Genomic DNA, 21,553 nt, shown 5'->3' on the forward strand with positions numbered 1-21,553 from the left:
ACAAGTGCTCTTTTTATCAGTTCAACGGAGGTGGATAGGATGCTTCATTATTAGTCTCTTGAGATTGTCTTGGATCATTGTATTGCTGAGAGTAGTTGTCATTCACAATTGCTTATCGAACAATACTGCTGTCACTATGCACAATGTCCTCCCAGCTCTGCTCACTTCACTATACATCAGTTCATATGAGTCTTTCCAAGTTTTTCTGGTATCATCCTGTTTGTCATTTCCTATAGCACAATACCATTCCATTACAATAATATACCACTGCTTCTTCAGTCATTCCTCAACTGATGGACATTCCCTTGATTCCCAATTCTTAACCACCACAAAGAGTTGCTATAAATATTTTTTTTGTACAATTTTCCCCCCTCTTCTCTTTTTCATGATTTCTATTGTTAACTGTTTCCCTCCATCCTATTCCCTTCCCCATGAAGGGAATCTATCTTCTTTCACCCTATCCCACTTCAAAAGGTATTTGCTTCTGTCTGTCCCCTCCCTCAATCTTCCCTACCTTCTTTTTGCCCCTCTCTCTTTATCCCCTTCCCCTCCTATTTTCCTGCAGGGTTAGAGAGATTACTCCACCCAATTGAGTGTGTCCATTATTCTCTCCTTGAGCCAATTCTGATGAAATTAAGGTCTTTGAGCCAATTCTGATGAGTGTTAGGCTCATTTACTGCCCAGACTAAATGGATTACTCCATTCAATTGGGTGTGTGAGTTAATCCCTCCTTGAGGCAACTCTGATGAGATTAAGGTCTTTGAGCCTTTTCTGATGACTGTAAAATTCATTTGCTGCCCTGCTCCTCCCCCATCTCTTCCCCCACTCCATAAGCCCTTTCCTGTTTCTTTCATGTGGGATTTCACCTCATGCTCTCTCTGCCCTTTCCCCTCCCCCAGTGCATTCCCCATACCCCTCAATTTTACCCTAATGATATCATCTTGGGGCAGCTAGGTGACACAGTGGACAAAGCATCCACCCTGAACCCAGGGGGATCCCAGACAAAACCCAGCCTCAGACACAAGACAGTCACCCACTGTACGACCCCAGGTATGTCCCCCAACTCCAATTTTTTATGGTTCTCTAGGGTTTTTTATTCAAAAGTCAAATTTGCCAATCAGTTCAGGTCTTTTCATCATGAATACCTGAAAGTCCTCCTTTTCATTAAAGTCCCATTTTTTTCCTCTGAAAGATTATATACAGTTTTGCTGCATACATGATTCTTGGTTGTAATCCCAATTCCTTTGCCCTCAGGAATAACACATTCCATACTCTCAGATCCTTTAATGTAGAAGCTGCTAGATCTCATGCTATCCTGACTGGGGCTCCACAGTACTTGAATTTTTTCTTTTTGGCAGCTTGTAATATTTTCTCCTTGACCTGGGAGCTCTGGAATTTGGCTATAATATTCCTGGGAGTTTTCCTTTTGGGATCTCTTTCAGGAGGTTATAGGTGGATTCTTTCAATGTCTATTTTACCTTCTGCTTCTAGAATATCAGGGCAATTTTCCCTGACAATTTCTTGGAAGATGATGTGTAAGCTCCTTCCTTGATCATGGTTTTTAGGTATTCCAATAATTTTCAAATGATCTCTCCTGGATCTATTTTCCGGGTCAGCAGTTTTGCAAGAAGATATCACATTGCCCTCTATTTCTTTATTCATTTGGATTTACTTTATTGTTTCTTGATTTCTCATAAAATCACTAGCTTCCATTTGTTCAATCCTAATTCCTAGGCAATTATTTTCATCAGAGAGCTTTTCCATTTGGCTTTTCAAGCTGTTGACTTTATTCTCATGTCTTTCCTGCATCACCCTAATTTCTATTTCCATTTTTTCCTCTACCTCTCTAACTTTATCTTCAAAGTCCTTTTTGAGTGCCTCTATAGCCTGAGACCAATTCATATTTTTCTTGGAAGCTTTAGATATAGGGGCCCTGACATTGACATCTTCCTCTGAGGGTTCACCTTTATCTTCCTTGTCACTAAAGAAACTTTCTATGGTCCTCACCTTTCTCTGTCTGCTCATCTTCCCTTTCTTCTACTTGACTTTTAGCTCCTTAAAGTGGGGCACTGTTTCCAGGCTGTAGTACCTCAAGCTTCAGAAGTCCCAGGTGGTATGATTTAAGGAGGAGAAGGTTCTTCACTTGCTTGGACTGTTCCCTGGTCCATAGATGACCCCAGACAACTTGCTATCAACCAGCTTTGTGTGTTGTGGTTGTCAGCTCTGATGAGCCTGTGCCCCTCCCCTACCTGGGCCACTGTTACTCAAGCCTACCTCCTGGTTCCCAGCAGGGGTGAAAAACCCAAGTTCTGCCTCAGCACCAGCAGAGACCCCTGTAGTCTCCCCCCTGCCCAGGGCTCAGCCCTCTTACCAGACTGTGAGCTTAGTTCCAGATGACACTGGTGCTTCAGCTGATTCAGAGGCTCTGGGGGTCTCTTTCTCTGGTGAGGCCTTCCTGGGATTTGATCTGTGTTATCATGCCTCTGGGTTTGGGCTCAACTCCTGTATCAGCACAGCAGCTCCCTACTTCTAACCTTCCAAGCTGTCCTTGGTTGGAAAATGATTTCAGCACATTCTTCTGTGGATTTTGTTGCTCCAGGAATTGTCCTATGGCATTATTTTCAAAGGCACATACTATTTTTTTTTTAATTTAAAAATTTTTTAATTTTTAGTGAGGCATTTGGGGTTAAATGACTTGCCCACAGTCACACAGCTAGTAAGTGTTAAGTGTCTGAGGCTGGATTTGAACTCAGGTACTCCTGACTCTAGAGCTGGTACTCTATCCACTGTACCACCTAGCTGCCCCAAGAGCATATGCTTTCAAAGAAGTTGTGCATGCTTTTCTTTTTAAACTTGTAATAAATTCAACATTTAACTTTCATAACTTTTACTTGTCTGTGATTGCTTCTGTTGTCTTTTATGCCCTCTCATTAAAAAAAATAATGCTTCAATGACTTTTTTCCTTGTCTTTTTTTTTGGGGGGGGCAACCTTCTCCCTCTTAGCACTGACCCCCCACCCCACCCAAAAAGAGCAGAAAAACAAAACCCTAGTAACAAACACATAAGGTCAAGAAAAACCAAATTTCTTCTTGGCTTTGTCCAAAAACCATGTATCTCATTCTGCACTTTAAGTCCATGACATGTCAGGGAGTAGCATGCTCCAATCATCTGTCTTTGGGTATCATATTTGGTCAGTTACTAATTTTATAAGCTGTTTGTTCTTTCTTTTTGATATTGACACCAACTGTAACAATTTCATTGAGAAATTAAACCAATCTAAATTGCCACAATAAGTGGACCACAAGAGCCCCCCAAAACACTTTAGTTTAAAAAATTGAATTACTTGATGAACAATTTATAACATAATTTATTTCTATATAACACAAATCTTTCTTGTTTGTACATAGTCATTTAAGTAGTTGAATATTGTTGAACATTCCTCATGTGTCATAAGAGTTAACACTCCTGCTTCCCCTAATAACAGAATATTTGATGAAAGTATACTTCTCACCCAAACCACCTGTAGCTATTCAGAGATTTAATTTCTACATATAGAATTCCAAGCCATCTCAATTCATCATTCCTTATATTTTAGAGCTGTAGCATCTGTCTCAAACATACACTTTGGGGATCTGTGATGTGATGAAGGATGAAGGAAGAAAAGTTAAAGGGAAGTCCTTTAAAGAGTATTTCTTGATTTAACCAAATTTGAAATTTATGATAGTTTAAGACAAGTCCTGAAATAGTAAGACTATATCATGATGTGGCAAAATATTGAAAAGAAAAAAAATTATTTTATAAATATTTTCTATATAAGTAAAGATTTTGTTTTTTATTGTAAAACCATTTAACAATTATTTATTGACTCTCTATAATGGGAAAAATAATATTAATTCTCATAGATTTTGGGTGGGTGGACTGGTTATTCTTTTGAAGTAGCATTAGCTATAAGCTATTTTTTTTTTACAATGTTGTTATATAATTTGTTTTTCATGTTCTATTTATTTCATTCTGTATCCATTCATTCAAGTTTTCCCAGAGTTTTTGGAATTTTTTTTCATCTCTTCATAATAATCTGTCACATTCATGTACTATAATTTGTTTTGGCCTTCCCCAATTAAGAGGCATTCCCTAGTTTTTAGATTATTGACACTATAAAAAGAACTACTATAAAAATGTTTCTGTCTTTGGATCCTCTTACACTTTCTCTGACCTCTTTGGGGTTTAGGCCTAGTAATGGTACTGCTGGATCAAAGGGTGGCATAATTTAGTATCTTTTGGGGCATAAATCCAAATTGCCATTTAGAATGCCTAGACCTATTCATAATTCTACCAAAGGCACATTAAAGTGCCTATTTTCCTGTAGACTCTCCATATTTGTCATCTCTCTCTCTCTCTCTCTCTCTCTCTCTCTCTCTCTCTCTCTCTCTCTCTCTCTCTTTCTCTTTCTCTCTCTCTCTCTTTCTCTCTCTCTTTCTCTCTCTCTTTCTCTCTCTCTCTCTCTCTCTCTCTTGCTAAATTTGCTAATCTGATGGGTGTATCTCAGAGTTGCTTTAATTGCATTTCTCTAATTATTAGTGATTTGGAGAACTTTTTCATATGGTAGTTGATAGGTTGGATTTCTTCCTTTGAAAACCACATATTCACACCTTTTGACTATCAAGTGGGGAATGACTCTTAGTCTTATAAATTTGAATTAGTTCTTTATATATTTTAGAAACAATATCTTTATTAAAAAACCAAAAACTTGCAGCAAAGATTTTCCCCCCAGTTAGCCACCTGCTTCTTCTCCAGATTTAGCTATATTAGTTTTGTTTGTGCAAAAAGTTTTTACTTTTATGTAATCATTGTCTATTTAACCTGAGGGCCAAATCTGGCCTGCTGAATGTTTTTTGTCTGAGCTAAGAATGACTCTTACATTTTTTAATATTGTAAATACAGTCATAGTTGGATAACTCCTATTCTATTTTACCTTCTGTCATCATCTCTATCCCTTGTTTAGTCATGAAATTTTCCTTTATCCACCATTTGGGAAGGGAATTTCTTCCTTTCTCCTCTAATTTGTTTATAATGTGACATTTTAAATCTAAATCAGAGTTAAATCTAAATGGGAGCTTATCTTGGTATATGGTGTGAGGTGTTGGTCTAAATCTAACTTCTGCTAGACTGATGTCCAATTTTTCCCAGCAGATTTTGTTGAATAGTGAGTCTTTGCCCTAATATTTTGTATTTTGGGGTTTGCAGAATACTAGGCTGCTGTATTTGTTTTCTTCAATACGTGGTTTAACTAATTTGTTCCACTGAGAGACCTCTTTTAATCAGTACTAAATCATTTTGTTTACTACTACTTTGTATTATAGTTTGGAATTTCATACTGCTATGTTCCCCTTACTTCCCACTTTTTTCATCATTTCCTTTGAGATTCATGACATTTTGTTCCTCCAGATGAATTATATTATTTTTTCTAATTCTATAAAGTAAGTCTTTGGTAGTCTTATTGTTACGGTACTGAATAAGTGAATAATTTTATAGTTAGTGTTGTTATTTTTTATTATATTAGCTCAGCCAACCCATGATTAATTAATATTTCTCCAGTTATTTAAGTCTTATTTTTCTGCAAAGATCATCTTGTAATTGTATTCATATACATGTATCTTTGTAGGGGATTCCTGAGTATTTTACACATTTTTCAGTTATTTTAAATGCAATTTCTCTTCCTGCTGGATTTTGTTGGCATTATGGTAATATGCTGGGTTTTGTTGGTATACACAAAAATGTTAATGATTTGTATGAATTTATTTTATATCCTGTACTTTAGCTAAAGTTATTGTTTTAATTAAATTTTAGTTCTCCAGTAAGGTTCTCCAAGGAAACTATCACACATCTGCAAAAGCAATAATATTAATAATAATAATAACTAGCATTTATATAGTGCCAACTACATGCCAGGCACTATCCTAGGTGCTTTCACAAATATTGTCTCATTTGATCCTCACAACAAACCTGGGAGGTAGGTGCTATTATTACCTCCATTTTACAGATGAGGAAACTGAGGCAAATAGAGGGTGACTTGCTTAAGGTAACAAAGCTTATAAGTGTCTGAGGTTGAATTTGAGCTCAGGTTTTCCTGATTCCAGGCAATAGCATTCTGTCCACAGCATTACCTTGCAATAATATTGTTTCCTTTTTGTCTATACTTATTCATTCAATATTTCTTATTTTATTGCTAATGCTAACATATATATTTATATATAATATTAGTGGTGATGGTAAATATCCTTTTTTTACCCCAATTTTACTGGACAGTTTTCTAGTTTATACTCAATACATACATTCATATATATATATATATATAATGTTTGTTCTTGGTTTTTGATAGATAATACTTTTCATAAAGAAAGTTCTCCTTATTCCTTTTTTTTAGTGTTTTAAATAGAAATTAGTTCTGAATTTGGTAAAAAAAAATTTTTCATTACCTATTTATATAATTATGTGGTTTGTTTTTGTTAATACACCCTATTATGTTTATAGTTTTCTATATATTGAGCCAACTTGTATTTTTGATATAAGAACCTGGTCATAGGATATAATAATCTATTTAATGTGTTGTTTTATACTCTTGCTAATATTTCGTTTAGTATTTATATGTCAATATTCATTAGGAATATTGGCCCATAGTTTTCTTTCTCTACTTTGTTTCTCCTTGGTTTAGGTAGCAATATCGTGTTTCATACACACACTGTTACATACTTTTTCTGATTTCCCTTTTAATCCCCAAGTTTGTGTGGGTGATCTTCTAGTCGTTGAGGTCAGCCAAATAAGGGTTGAAATGACTACACTGCTTCCCTGGGCTGTGTGTTGCAGAATTCAGGGAGGACTGCGTTCTTGCCCTGATATCCAAGGAAAGGAGGAAGTAAGTCACTTTTCCACATGGCAATTCATCTTTCAGAGGCATTATAGCTTTCATTATTGCGTGGCAGTAGTCACTGGTGGACACCGGTTGTTGCCGTGGTTCAAGTTTTCATAATTGGACTCCTGAACCTGTGGCCTGCTAATGAGAGAATACTGACAACATGGTGGCAAGAGATCCACCAAGGTAGAGCAAGAGGTAGGTCAGCAAGCAAATGGGAAAGGAGCAGTCCAACTAAGAAATAGGAAACTAGACAGCTTCACACTTTTGTTTCAAACTGATCTACAGGGCAGTCAGAGCATGCAGGGGTAGAGGCACAAGAATTCAGGGTTTGATGGAACTGTGCAAGCTATGAAGTCTCCTTTTCTTCAAGGCTCAATTTAGAAAGCACCTCTTCCATGACATCCTCCTTGTCTTGCATTGTTTTCTCAATATTTTCCATTTCTGAATCTTTTCTCCCCAACCAGAATGTAACTTCTTGAAGGGCAGGAACCCTATCTTTCCTTCTTGAAACTCCACCTCTTTTACCAACACACTTTGTACCTAACACAGAATGTGTGTGTGGTGTGTGTGTATGTATGCATGCATGTATGCATATATAGGGTATTCCAAAATTCTTAGCACAGTTTTAAACTACCACAGCTTCTTTTTAAGCTATCAAAGCTTAAAACTGCTAAGAATTTTGGGATACCCTCTGTGTGTAAATGTTTCATGCATATATGCATATATGTGCATATATACACTATATATATATATATATATAGTGTATATATATATACTAAGTATTTGTTGAATTTAATTCATTGAACTGACTATTATGGTGTGTGTGGGCATGTGCACATGTGGGTGGATGTTTGTATATAGGTGAGTGGGGAAAAAGCTGTTCACCACCCCAGTCAATCAGTGATACCTCAAGTAGATGGGTTTCATTAGTCAAGTTATCATTTCAGCAACAGCCTTTTTCTTGAGTGTCTGGATTCTGTGCAAACTTGGGAGGATTGAAGTCTCTGCTTCTAACCTGGCTCCTATCTCTGTTTCACCCTTTCCGACTTTGTCTTTTCCAAGAAATTCTTCCTGACTTGGTCTGGCTTGTGGTTTACTTATTCCCTTGGATCTAAGCTAGACTGCCACCCTTCTTAGCCCAGTGTGCTAATGATCCCTCTAACCATCAGCACGTGCCCCTAACAGTTCTGATGGAACTTCTCTGTACACACTGGTTGGCTCAGATGATTATAATCACTAATTGTCCCATAGTACTTTTTTTTTTTTTTTTTTTTTTGCTGGGCAATGAGGGTTAAGTGACTTGCCCAGGGTCACACAGCTAGTAAGTGTCAAGTGTCTGAGGCCGGATTTGAACTCAGGTACTCCTGAATCCAGGGCTGGTGCTTTATCCACTGCACCACCTAGCTGCCCCCTGTCCCATAGTACTTTTAGCATGGGATTCTTCAGAAAACTCGAGGGTACAGTAACAATTGGAGCAGATTTCTAAAGAATTCGCTATATTCTAAGATGCATTTGCAGCCTTGTAGCAGGTTGCTGCTAAATGTTTCAGGATGCTTGGCTTCAGAAGTACCCCTGTCTATTGACAGCAAAGGGAGTTTGTTCTAGGTTCTCTTACTGAGCCCACTATAGGATCTTCCAAGGAGCCCTGGTGGCCTAGTGTAAAATGTTTGCAGAACTCAACCCCTGAGCACCTTCCTCTTTCTCCACTCCTTCACTCTTCCTTATCCCCATAGCACAAGCCAAGGTGTCTGTCATTGTGTCCTGACTAATGGGGCATCCTTTACCTCATGGAAGGAAAATATTCCACTATTACACAATGTGTTCAGCTTCTACTAGGAGCCTGGAAAGACTCTGATATTCTTCCTCCTCCCAGTTACAAGATTCCAAACCAACAGATTTGTTGGTTCAGGGAGGGACAAGGGACCATCATTTTAAGACATGCCAGTTCCTTCCAGACTCAAAGTCAGGACTTGGTTTGAAATTCCAGATTGGAGATAGTGATATCTGTGGTAGGCGTGTCATCTGCTAGGGTCCCATGGGGTAGTTTCCCCCTAAAAGTCAGGGAAGCTGTTCCTGAGAATTGATTGGACCAGGGCTTGAGGTGTTAATGAGGCTCCATGGTCTCTGAGATCATAAAAGGGCCAGCCCAGGAGAGGTCAGTGCCCCCTTTCAATTGGCAGATATCCCATTCCCTTTTGACCAGGGGCATTTCTGAACAGAAGCAAAGGAGACTGCATCTATTTGAACTGGTGCTGGACTTTTCTTGAATATCTTCCCTTTCCATTTTATACACACACACACACACACACACACATATATATATTTGCAGAGCAATAAGGGCTAAGTGATTTGGCCAGGGTCACACAGCTAGTAAGTGTCAAATGTCTGAGGTGGGATTTGAACTCAGGTCCTCGAATCCAGGGCTGGTGCTTTATCCACTGTGCCATCTAGCTGCCCCTCCATAATATTTTAAACTAAACTTCTTTTGTTAACTGAGGTTTTAGGAATGCCTCATTTTTTTCCCATTACTAAGCCTGAAGCACCAGACTAGACCAAGTCAGGGTAAGTCTAGAACAATGTAGCTTCCTGTGTTCCTCTATCTATATAAATATACCTATATATCTATATCTACATGTGTGCAAATACACACACACACACACACACACACACACATATGCACAGAGAGATAGAGATATCACCCATCCATCCCATCCACTGAGTCTTGCCTTTATTCATGGCAAAAGGCAGGGGCATTCCTGGGCCTTGCCACATTCTCTCCCATTTAGCTGGTGGGGTTGGTATCATCAGATCACCACTAGGGGCTAACACATGCTGGTAATCAACAGAATTACCAAGCCTGAAGTCAAACCCCTGCAAAGGTGGGGAGTGAGGAGGAAGAGTGGTGGTATCCAAGACTTGATCCAGAAAGAACAAACCACAAGCCAACCTGTGTACGAAGTAGGGGTTTCTTGGGAATGCCAACATCCTGGGGATGAAATACAGGCAGGAGCCAGGTGGTAACAGAGATTTCAAGCCTGCAAAGACTGTATCAAATTAGGCGGCATATGCTGCAATGGGTGTCAGGGAAGGCATGAGTTTCCTGATCTAACTTGCCCCACTCAAGATGCTGCTCTTTTACAGCAGTGTTGAATGTTCCCCTGACATGGCAACATGGTCATGGATGGCCCCTGCACACCTTGCCCCCTCTTGGCTTTACTGCTCCAGTGAAGCTACAAGATCAGAGAGACTTAAACGGAGTCTTGAATAAAAGATTGGATTTGAATGGAAGGCCAAATGTCATCATCCATTCTGCCTTACTGGTGCTGGATAACTTTGATCCTAGCACAGGTCCCGTTTTCTGGTCTATAACCCTACAATTGAATTTGAGGGCCTCAGAGACAGGGATAGAATGCAGGAGGTAAAAGCAGCTTCAGTGAACTATTGGGAGAAGCCAGGAACCCTATTTACAGGCTAAGAAAGGAGCAGAGGTAGAAGAAGATGGAGAATGACTTGCTTACCGTGACAGGGTCTCTTGGGCTGCTGAATGTGCTGTAGGATAAGACAAAGAGTTTACAGTAAATGCCACTCGCTATTCCAATGAGGCAAGTCCCTTCTAGGTGGGAGGCAATTAGGGCTTGGACTTGGGTCATGTCTTTATGAATGATGAGAAGAGAAATTACATATATAAAATGATTACATATAATATTATATTGCATATTAGACACAATATTACATAATATGTAACAGCATAATAATATATATTATTATACATATATCTAATATACTACATGTAATATAGCATATATAATTATATGCAGCATGTAATATGCTTTATTTATATAAATATAGAAATGATCAGAATAATTTAAATAATATATAATTATATGAAATTAAATTATATATAATTACAAATAACTATAAAGCAAAGTATATATACAAAATAAATTATTTAAATAAAAATTATATAAATATATTTTATGTACACATCATAGATGGGTAGGTGATAGATATTAGCTATAGATAAGATTCTGAAATAGTAGGAAGAACAAAATTTGTAAGTGAATTTGATATGTAGGACAAAGGAGAGTAAGAAATTGAAGATTAAAAAAAAAAAAAGAAATTGAAGATGAAGTTGCAAGCCTGGGCAACTGGGCAACTAGTGAAGTACTCAACAATAGAGAAGGGATTTGGATTTTCTTTTCCTTAAGGGGCTATATAGTATCATCCATTTACATTTTGGTGTAAATGAATGTAGGTCATTCTTACAGGGTTGTAAAATGTAAGCACTTGAAGGATATTAGAAATTATCTTCCCTGTGAGTTTATCTACCCCTTTGTTTCAGAGATGAACATAGTAAGGTTCAAAGAGCTGAAGTCATTATGCCCTAGGTCATACAGCTAGTTAACACAGAATGAGGGTATAAATCAGGGTCTTACAATTCAAACTTTTTGGTCCTTAGTTTACTTCTCTGTAAAAAGCAGGGTTGAACTAGATAATCTTTTTAGCTCTAACATTTCATGCTTCCATGAGAGTGACTTACATTCATTTATACCAAAGTGTAAAATGAATGAAAAAAAATTTTTTATAAGGATTTAAAATTTCTGGGAGAAGGAAAACATTTCATTTCCAGTGTCTATACTGTCATTTAAGTGGCATTGCTGAGTCCTTTCAATCGTGTCCTGCTTGTTACAACTCCATTTCGGGGTTTTCTTGGCAAAGATACTGGAGTGACTTACCATTTCCTTCTCTAGCTCATTTTACAGGTGAGGAAACTGAGGCAAACAGGGTTCAGTAACTTTCCCAGGATCACACAGCTAGTAAGTGTCTGAGGCCAGATTTGAACTCAGGAAGATGAGTCTGGACTCCAGGCCCAGCATTCTATGCACTATGGCGCCACCTAGCTGCTCCATTAAAGTGTGCCCCTCAAATAAATACTCAAAGAGAATCATGGGATTATAGTAAGCTTTCTGAAAGCAGAGAAATTTTTTTCTTTGTTTTTGTACTCTAGCACAGTGCATCACATATGATAGTTTCTTAATACATTCTTGTTGAATCCTTACATTAGGGAACACCTTAAAGAGGCACCCACCTTTGCTCTGGCACACCATGGCCCCCAGAATCACCAGCAGCAGCAAGAGTTTGATTCCCAGGGCAAAGAGGAGAGTCAGAAGTACAGATGAGTCACCCACGGACCTGAACTTGTAGAAGTAGACGCTGCCCTCAGCCCGGCCTAGGCTGTTGGTGGCGATGCAGGTGTAGCGGCCATCCTGGGCCAGCGCGTGGAGCTCCTTGGTGATCTGATGACTCTGGCTGTAGGTAGAAGTGCTGTTGCTAGCACTCGGACCAGTCCAGGTGAGGGAGGGCAGGGGCTCTCCTTCTGCGGTGCATCGGGCACTGAAAATGTGGCCAGGGCCTGGTAGCACAGTGATGTTGACAATCCTGGGAGCAGCTGGGGGGAAGCCACCAAGGTAAAACCAGGTATGGAATTAGGGCAGTGCCCCCCACTCTGTAGGTCATGAAGTGAGACAGCATGGTGTGGTGGAATTGGGGGCCCAGGGTTCAAATCCCAGCTCTGTTACTAGCAGTGTGACTTTGGACTAATCACTTCATCTCTTTGAACCTCAGTTTCCTTATCTGAAAAATGAAGGGGTCAGACTCTCTGGTCTTTAAGATCAGAGGATTTAGAATTGTAAGAGAACATGAGGAAAATCTAGTCTAGTTTCTGACCTCTTCCAGCTCTAACTTTTAGCACTTCTATAGGTTGACATAACCTGGCTCTTCCTTCTCATTCTCTATGACAGTTTTTGACCAGGAGGATGGAGGGAGTGGCCCAAACCTGAATCTTTACACTGTTCCTTTCCCCTGTTTCCTCCACTACCCTTATAGGGTCTCTTGAGGAGTAGGCAGTCCATGATCCTGGGGCAACACAAAGTATGGGGCTTGACTTGCTAGTCTAGCTGGTAAAAGGCAGGGGAGTGGGGAGCAGTGAGTTAGAGATTTTAAAATAGCAAACTTTAGGGTGCATAATGTTCCCAGTGGGTAAGAGGGTGGGAAGGTCAGAGATAGAAATAATTGATGAGATATTAAAGGAAGGTGTGTGTTGGGGGGGTGGGGCAGGGAGGGAAGTAAACAGTTGGCCTAGGTTGAATGAAGAGAGAAGGAAATGAGGGGGCCTTAGATGGATTTCTACTAGACCTCAAGGCTGTTATGGTTTAAGAAGTGCTATGAGAAAAAGAGTACATGATTTACACATAAAGGGTCATACCATAAGCAAATTAGGAGAGCATGGAATAGTTTACCAGTCAGATTTATGGATAAGGGAAGAATTTAGGACCAAACAGGATACAGAGCATTACAAAATATAAAATGGATAATTCTGATTATATAAAATTTTTAAGAAAACCAATGCAACCAACTTAGAAGGAAAGCAGAAAACTGGGATAAAATTTTTAATAGCAAGTATCTTTGATAAAGGCCTCATTTCTTTTTTTTTTCTTTCTTTCTTTTTTTTGCAGGGCAGTGGGGGTTAAGTGACTTGCCCAAGGTCACACAGCTAGTAAGTGTCAAGTGTCTGAGGCCGGATTTGAATTCAGGAACTCCTGAATCCAGGGCCGGTGCTTTATCCACTGCGCCACCTAGCCGCCCCCAAGGCCTCATTTCTTAAATATATAGAGAACTGAGTCAAATTGATAAGAATAAAAGCCATTCCCCAACTGATAAGGATATGAACAGGGAGTTTTCAGACAAAGAAATCAGTCATATGAAAAAAATGCTCTAAATCCTAGCTTCTTAAACTGCGGGGCAATACCCTATATGGTGTCATGTAACTGAATCTGGGGGTCATGAAAATTTTGGCAACAGGAAATGGTTATGTATAACTTTTTCATATACCTATATACCCAGGACTACATAAAAATTTCTCATGTGAAAAGGGGCCACAAATGGAAAAAGTTTAAGAAGCTTTACTCTAAATCACTGTTGATTAGAGAAATGCAAATTAAAACAACTCTGAGGTACCACCTCATACCTATCAGATTGGCTAAAATAGGGGCAGCTAGGTGGCACAGTGGATAGAGCACCGGCCCTGGATTCAGGAGGACCTGAGTTCAAATCCGGCCTCAGACCCATGACACTTACTAGCTGTGTGACCCTGGGCAAATCACTTAACCCCAATTGCCTTACCATAAAACAAATAAAAACAAAAAACAAAACAAAACAAAACAGATTGACTAAAATTACAAAAAAGGAAAATAATAAATGTTGGATGGGATGTGGGAAAACTGGGATATTAATGTATTGTTGGTGGAGTTGTGAACTGATCCAGCCATTCTGGAGAGCAAATTGGAACTAAGCCATAGGACTATAAAACTGTGCATATCCTATGATCTAGTAATACCACTGCTAGGTCTGTTTCCCAAAGACATAAGAGGAAAGGGAAAGAAAGCTATCTGTATAAATAAATTTGTAACAACTCCATTTTGGTAGCTAAGAATTGGGGATTGAGGGGGTGCCCATCAATTGGGGAATGGCTTAACAAGTTGTAGTATATGATTGTAATGGAATATTACTGGCAATAAGGAGAGACAAGCAGGATGATTTCAGAAAAACCTGGAAAGACTTACATGAACTGATGCAAAGTGAAGTGATCAGAACCAAAAGAATGTTGTATATAGTAACAGCAATATTGTATGATGAAGAAGTATGAACGACTCAGCTATTCTCAGCAATATAATGATCCAGGAAAATCCCAAAGGACTCATGATAAAAAATGCCATCAGCCTCCAAAGAAAGAACTGATGTTGTCTGAATACAGACTAAAGAATACCATTTTCCACTTTTTTTGTTGTTTTTGTCTTCTTGCACAAAATGTCTAATATGGAAATGTCTTACCTAATTGCACACATACATATAACCTATATCAAATTACTGTCTTAGGGAGGAGGTTGGGGAGGAGGGGTAAGGGTGGTGTGGGCATTATGAGTCAATCATTTAGTTGTTTCAGTGGTGTCTGAATCTCCACAACCTCTTTTGGGGTTTTCTGGGTAAATATACGGGAGTGGTTTGCTATGTCCTTCTCCAGCTTATTTTACAGATGAAGAAACTGGCAAACAGGGTTAAGTGACTTACCCAAGGTCACATATCTAGGCCATATTTGAACTCAGGAAGCTATCTTCCTGACTTCAGGCCCAACATTCTATCCACGGTGCCACTTGCTGCCCATGACTGCTTTGCAGCAGTGAGTTCCTGCTTAGAATTAGATGATATAAGTTCATAGTAGATATAGTTAGCACAGGTGGCTGACAAAATTCTAAAATGTTTTACCAAAGGAATGGTTGGTGAACATCTACAAAAGGAAACAGTGATCACAAAGAGGCAGCATGATTCCATCAAGAGCGCTTCATACTAACCTTTTTTGTGTGTTTTGTTTTGTTTTGTTTGGACAGGATTACTAAATTGGTGTGGTAAAAAGTACGCCAGTTTTTGAAGGACCACTCTTTCAGGGAGGAGACTGACAGCCGTGCATGGGCTACGCAGGCCAGTCTGGCGGCTAAACACTCCACTTCCGGGGTACGAGCTTAAAAGGCAAGGAAAGAACGAAAATGAGGTCTTTTTTGTCGGCTCTCCTTGTCTGCTGGCTGCGCTGCACACACAGACGCTGACGGAAGTTGGACTCGTCCTGGCTCGCCGTAACAGCACGTGCTTGATGCGGCTCTCCCCCTCAAAGGTGGCCTTGGGTTTTTGGTGAGTTTTATACGGAATATAGACTAAGCTTAGAATTAAGACTATTTGTTTTGTATTTCTACTTTCCTATCCCTCTAATCAACACCACCTTGTAATTTCCAAACAATAAAAGCTCTAACTAGAGATCACAGGCTTCTTCCATTTACTAGCCTGGGAGATAAATTAAGGAAAAGGTTAAAAGAGGAGGTTAATGCTCTAGTATCCAATTTTAAATCTCACATTGGTAGATCAAAGGAGGTCAGTAGATAGAGCTTACCTAGATTTTAGGAAACACTTGACAAAGTCTCATGCTTTTCCTGTGGAAAAAATAGAGATATGTAGGCTACATGACATTTAGGTGGATTCGGCAATGGCTGAATGACTGGACCCAAAGAGGAGTCATTAATAGTTCCAGGTCAAATTCAACCCCAGTGGAGCACCCCTAGGTCCAGAGGTCTGGGTCTTATGCTTTAATGTTTCTATCAGTGACATGCTAACCACAAATAAATAAATAAAATGATGATATATAATATAATATAAATAATATAAAATAAATAAACAGATAAACAAGCATATATTTGGCACATATTAGGCTTTCGATATATCTCTATATATCTACGTATATGTTCTGTAATGATTGGAATGATGCCACCTATTGGAGACTTACTATAGGAAAGCTCCACCATGAGAATGCCTCAGAGGGCAAGGCCATGCGGCTTTTCCTTGGCGTCAGGAAGTAACGTTTGCGCATGGGTACTGTCCACCAAAGCTACCAGCCAATCAACTTGAGGAGCCTCCCATTTTCTGGGAGGGGACAGGAAGGAGGAAGGAGGGCCTGCGCGGAGAGGTCTCTCTCTTTTTTGGGGTTCCTGACTTTATGGTGGTGGTGGCGGCAGAGGACTTCACAGGAAAATTGAAGAAAGATAGGATTGCCAGGATGTTGGAATTCTGTTCTCAATCTTTCTCTTTCTATCTTTCAATAAACCCTTAAAAAACCTAAACTCGTTTTATCAGTGATTTTAGTCAGTTTCCCCCAAAACTGGGGGAACAGATTAGAACCCACATTTAGAATCTTAAATTACACAGTATGTATGTATGTGTGTGTATGTATGTATGTATCTATATCATATATCTATCTATCTATAGCCTATTATGTGGCAGGGACTGTGCTGAAAGCTGGGGATAGATACAATGAAAGGCAAAGACAGTCCCTGTCCTCAAGTTGTTCACAATCTAATGGGGGGATAATATGCCAACAAATATGTACAAATCAGCTCTATCTAGGATAAATAGGAAATAATCAGCAGAGGGAAGGACTAGAAGTAAGGAGGCTCAGGAAAGGCTTCCTAAAGAAGATGGGATTTTGGTGGGGACTTGAAGAAAGCTGGGGAAGCCAATGAAGAGGGAGCGCATTCCCAGCATGGGGGACACTAGTGATGATGATGATGATGCCCAGAGCTGGAAGACAGAGTGTCTTGCACTAGGAACAACAAAGAATCACTGAATTGTAGAATATGGGTGGAGGGGCAGGGTGTAAGGTTTAAGAAGATTGGAAAGGTAGATGGCAGGATTGGAAGGGCTTTGAACAGCAGAGGATATATGGCCCTGGAGGTGATAGGGAGCCACTAGAGGATATTGAGCAGGAAGGTACCATGGTCAGACCTTTACTTTAGTAAAATCACTTCTGACAGCTCAGTGGAGGATAGTCTGGAGAAATTTGAGGCAGGGAGAGCAATCACCAGGGTATTGTAATAGCCCAGGTGTGAGGCAATTAGGGACTGCACAAGGGTAGTAGTAGTAGTGTCAGAAGAGATAAAGGGGAGAGATGTTATAAAGATAAAATTGACAGGCCTTGGCAACAGATAGGATATGAAGGGGCGGGAGATTGAGGAATGATGGATGACACCTAGGCTGGGAGCCTGGGAGGTTAATGGTGCCCTGGGCAGGAATAACCTGGAATGCTTACAAAATTTGTAGGTGATGCAACTGAGAGGGAGAGCTAATGGAACTGCATGACAGATTCAGTATTCAAAAAGATCTTGACAAGTTAGAATTTGGGGCCAATTTAAATGAGATAAAATTTAATAGGGAACAATTAACTTTACAAGTGCAGGGTGAGAGAGGCATGGATAGATAGAAGTTATTCCGAAATAGAGAGTGTGAAGAAAGGGAATTGGTGCTCAGGGCTGACACTGGAAGCTGAATGTGAGTCAATCTTATGATACAGCAGCCAAGAAATCTTCTATGATCTTTGGTTATATTAAAAGAGGCATCACTTTCAGGAATGAGGAAGCGATAGTCCTCCTATATGATGCCCAGGCTAGACTACATCTGTAGTACCCTGGTCAGTTCTGGGAACCTCCTTTTAGGAAGAATACATATCAGCTAGAGTGCATCCACAGGGCAACCACTTTGACAAAAAGGCCTTGCTTGAATTAATGCCATTTGGTGATTGGTTGAAAGAATTGGGAACATTTAGCCTGGAGAAGAGAAGATCCAGGGAGTACATTATAATGTTTTCAAGTTTTTGATGGGCTGATGGGCTATCTCCTGGAAGAAGGCCTGGGCTTGTCTCATTTACTTCTGGAGAGCCCAACCAACAACTTTGATAGATAGAAAGGGTAGAAATTCCAAAGAAGAAAACTTTGGCTTGTTGTAAGGAACTACTTTCTAACCATTAAAGCTCTCTAAAAGCAGACTTGGCTAGCTGGGGTGGTAGCAGGCTTTCTCTTCCTGGGGTTCTTCAAGCAATTGCCAGGTATGTTGTAGAACAGAGGGGTCAAACTCTGGTCAGGAGCCCCAGGTGGCCCTCAGAAGTCCTGCAAAGTTCTGGAGGGTGGCCAAAAACAGACTAAAATGTAATTGGAGAAGGTTTAACAAATATGATATGACATAGATAATGTTAATTTATGGTTTTCTAAGTTCAATATGCAGCTCACAGAGATTCCTTTTTATTTATTCAATACCACTGCTGTGGAGGGAGCTTTGAAAGGATGGGTATGGGTGAACTAGATGTCCTCTGAGGTCTCTTCCAACTATGAAATTCTGTAATTCTGATGTTCAGAGAGATTAAGGAGCATCCACAAAGTCACACATCTAATAAATATCAGATTTGAACCCATGTTTTCAGGCCCCAAATCCATGGCTAGTTTCTATTGCACTCTACTATTATTTAGCATTTAGTATAGTATCATTTAATATTGGCAATTTAGTAATTGTATTTCTAGTGTGAGGATTGTAGGATTATAGATTTAAATCTAGAAGTGACTTCAGAAATCATCTAATACAACCTCTCATTATAAGGATGATGACACCAAGACCAGAGAAGCTAAATGCCTTACCCAAGTCACACAGGTAGGAAGTGAAAGAACCAGGATGTTCTTTGATGCTAAATCCATCTGGCTTTGAACTTCCCTACTCTGCTCTCCCACCCCTTCCCCAACATAAGCTCCTCTAGGTCAGTGACATGTGCTCTTCTTGGCTCCTCCTAAATATTCAATCGATGTTTATGCAAGATACTGGGCTAAGAGATATCTTGGTCAGAAGATGACCATGGGCTTGGCACAAATATATGGCTTTGGATAAGTCATTCTCTCACCTCTTAGTTCTATCATCTGAAAAATGAGGGGAAGGGCATCTAGGTGGAACAGTGGATAGAACACTGGCCCTGGAGTCAGGAGGACCTGAGTTCAAATCTGGCCTCAGACACTTGACACTTACTAGCTGTGTGACCCTGAGCAAGTCACTTAACCCCAATTGCCTCACAAAAAGAAAGAAAGAAAGAAAAATGAAGGGGTTGGACTAAGTCAGGGGTTCATAACATGAGATTGGTGGACTTTAAAAATATTTTAACTGAATTTTAATTTAGATGATTTCCTTTGTAATACTATATAATTTATTTTATAGATTCTAAAACATTCTTCTAGACAGGAGTCCTTAGGCTTCACTGACCGAGGAGTTAATGTCATAAAAAAAAAAAAGGTTAAGAATCCCTGGACTAGATAATATAATCCCTTCCATCTTGAAAATCTACGGCCATTTACCCCAACCCCTAATAAGATCTGGTCCCTGTAGGCCAGGGGTCAATGCCAAGAATGAGGTCAAGAGCATCTATAGGAGCTCAGTAAGGACGAGTTGACTGCTTGCCTCACCAATCACGTGGAGCCGGATTCCACTCCTGCTCTCATAGCGGTCATGGATGTCTCCAGCGAACTCTACCCGGCAGAAATACCGGTTGTCATCGGCCCAGGTCAAGTTGTCGACCTTGATGGAGATGTTGTTGTGTCGTGGGTTGCCAAGAAGCTTGTACTTGCCCTTGTAGCTGACAGCAGTCTGGCAGTGGTCACTGGAGCTGTGCACCACGCAGCGGAAGACCTGGCTCCCATTGTAGGGTTCCCGGATCCTCCAGATGACTGTGATCATGCCGTCGTAATACTTGTGGGGATGGGTGAAGGTGCAAAGAAGCATAACTCCTCCACCGGCTTCCCCTGTCACATCCGAGGGAACCTGCATGGACCATTTGTGGGATGGGGCACCTAAGAGATTAAACACCAGCATCAGTTTTCTCAAAGTAACAGGGTCTAAAGAGACATTTCTAGGCAGGTTAGGACTGTCCAGGCAAAATTGTTTTGGAGGGAAGTTTGCATTCAGGATGCTAAGCCTTTCTTTCCGGTACTTTTTTCTATTGCCCAAGAATACCTTTTCCTACTCTCTCCCTCCCTTCCAGTAAACTCCCCTTTCTTCTCCTTCCCCCCTGCGCGCCCCTTCACCCCCCCCCCCCCACTCCACCCCGCCCTGACCTTCGGAACTGGAGTGGATGGTAGAAATCATGGCCCAGAAAAGGTTAAACATTCCTGGAATGAATGATTACTAAAGTTCCTTCCCACTTTAAAGTGAGAATTTTACAAATGGGGAAACTGGCCTGGGGAGGTACTCCCTCTCCCCTGGTCTCGTCCCTCACTTCTCAAGGAGACTGAGCCTTTGAGCTGGATTCTTCATTGACCAAGGAAAAGCTTTGCTTTTTATTAAAAGATTTTCAAGTAGGAGCCAGTGTGTGTGTGTGTGTGTGTGTGTGTGTGTGCGTGCGCGCGCACACTGCCTACTTTGCTTACATGAAGGTGAGAGCAGAGGCAAGTTGTCAGTAGACTATCTAGACATATGACTAGATGTACAATCTTGAGATGTCACAAAGAAGGGTTTTGGTGGAGGTTTCCTCTCTCTGATGGGGACAATAGAGAACGTGAGCTGATCTGTGTTTAAAATAAACTAATGGACTGGGAAGCTCTTTATTGTTATGAAGCTAATAAACTCAAGGTTGCAAATGGGCCTTCCTCTCTCCTGGCTCATGGTTGCCTTCTCCCTGCATTCCCAGAGATCCATCTTGCAAATGGATGCCTTTACTAGGCATGGGCTTTGCAGGTTATAGCTCTTTACCAGATACCCCATTAGGATAGGGAGGGATCAACACACTTCTCAGGTTGGGAATGCAAACATCTACATCAGAGGGAGCCAGGTAGAGTCATCTAACAAATGAGAAGGAGATGCTCACCTTGCTCATCCAAGATAGTCATAGACCCAAGACCTTATCATGCAGGAATCTTTTTTCCTTTCAGATGGCAATTAAACCTTTACCAAGGCAACCCATTCAAATTCTAGACAGCTCAGACTATGAGAAAGTCTTTCCTTATATTTAACTAAAACCTTACATCTTAGATGGAACCTCCATATTATTTCCTTCCATTGCTGCCAGTTCTTTCTGGGCTCTTAACCATTTGTGTGACATGGACCCCTCAAGAATTTGATGAAACCTAGGTACCTGTCTCCGAATGTTTGTTGTCTATATTCATAATCGAAGGAAGTGATATATAAAGATATAATTATTCTTCTGCCCAAATTCACAGACCCCCTGACACCTAAACA

At 40.2% G+C, this 21,553-nt stretch overlaps 1 protein-coding gene across 1 annotated transcript; it reads right to left on the bottom strand.

Moving 5' to 3' along the window:
* Positions 1-6,780: 6,780 nt before the first annotated feature.
* On the bottom strand, positions 6,781-21,480 carry SIGLEC15 (sialic acid binding Ig like lectin 15). The gene is made up of 5 exons (XM_043994641.1): positions 21,450-21,480; positions 19,786-20,169; positions 12,003-12,362; positions 10,432-10,462; positions 6,781-6,890 (listed from the first exon to the last, which is right to left on the bottom strand). Exons 1-5 carry the CDS (start codon positions 21,478-21,480, stop codon positions 6,797-6,799), a joined length of 900 nt encoding a protein of 299 aa, XP_043850576.1. The 3' UTR covers positions 6,781-6,796.
* Positions 21,481-21,553: the final 73 nt, after the last annotated feature.

Source organism: Dromiciops gliroides, chromosome 1, assembly GCF_019393635.1.
Source record: "Dromiciops gliroides isolate mDroGli1 chromosome 1, mDroGli1.pri, whole genome shotgun sequence".
Taxonomy (NCBI): Eukaryota; Metazoa; Chordata; class Mammalia; order Microbiotheria; family Microbiotheriidae; genus Dromiciops; species Dromiciops gliroides.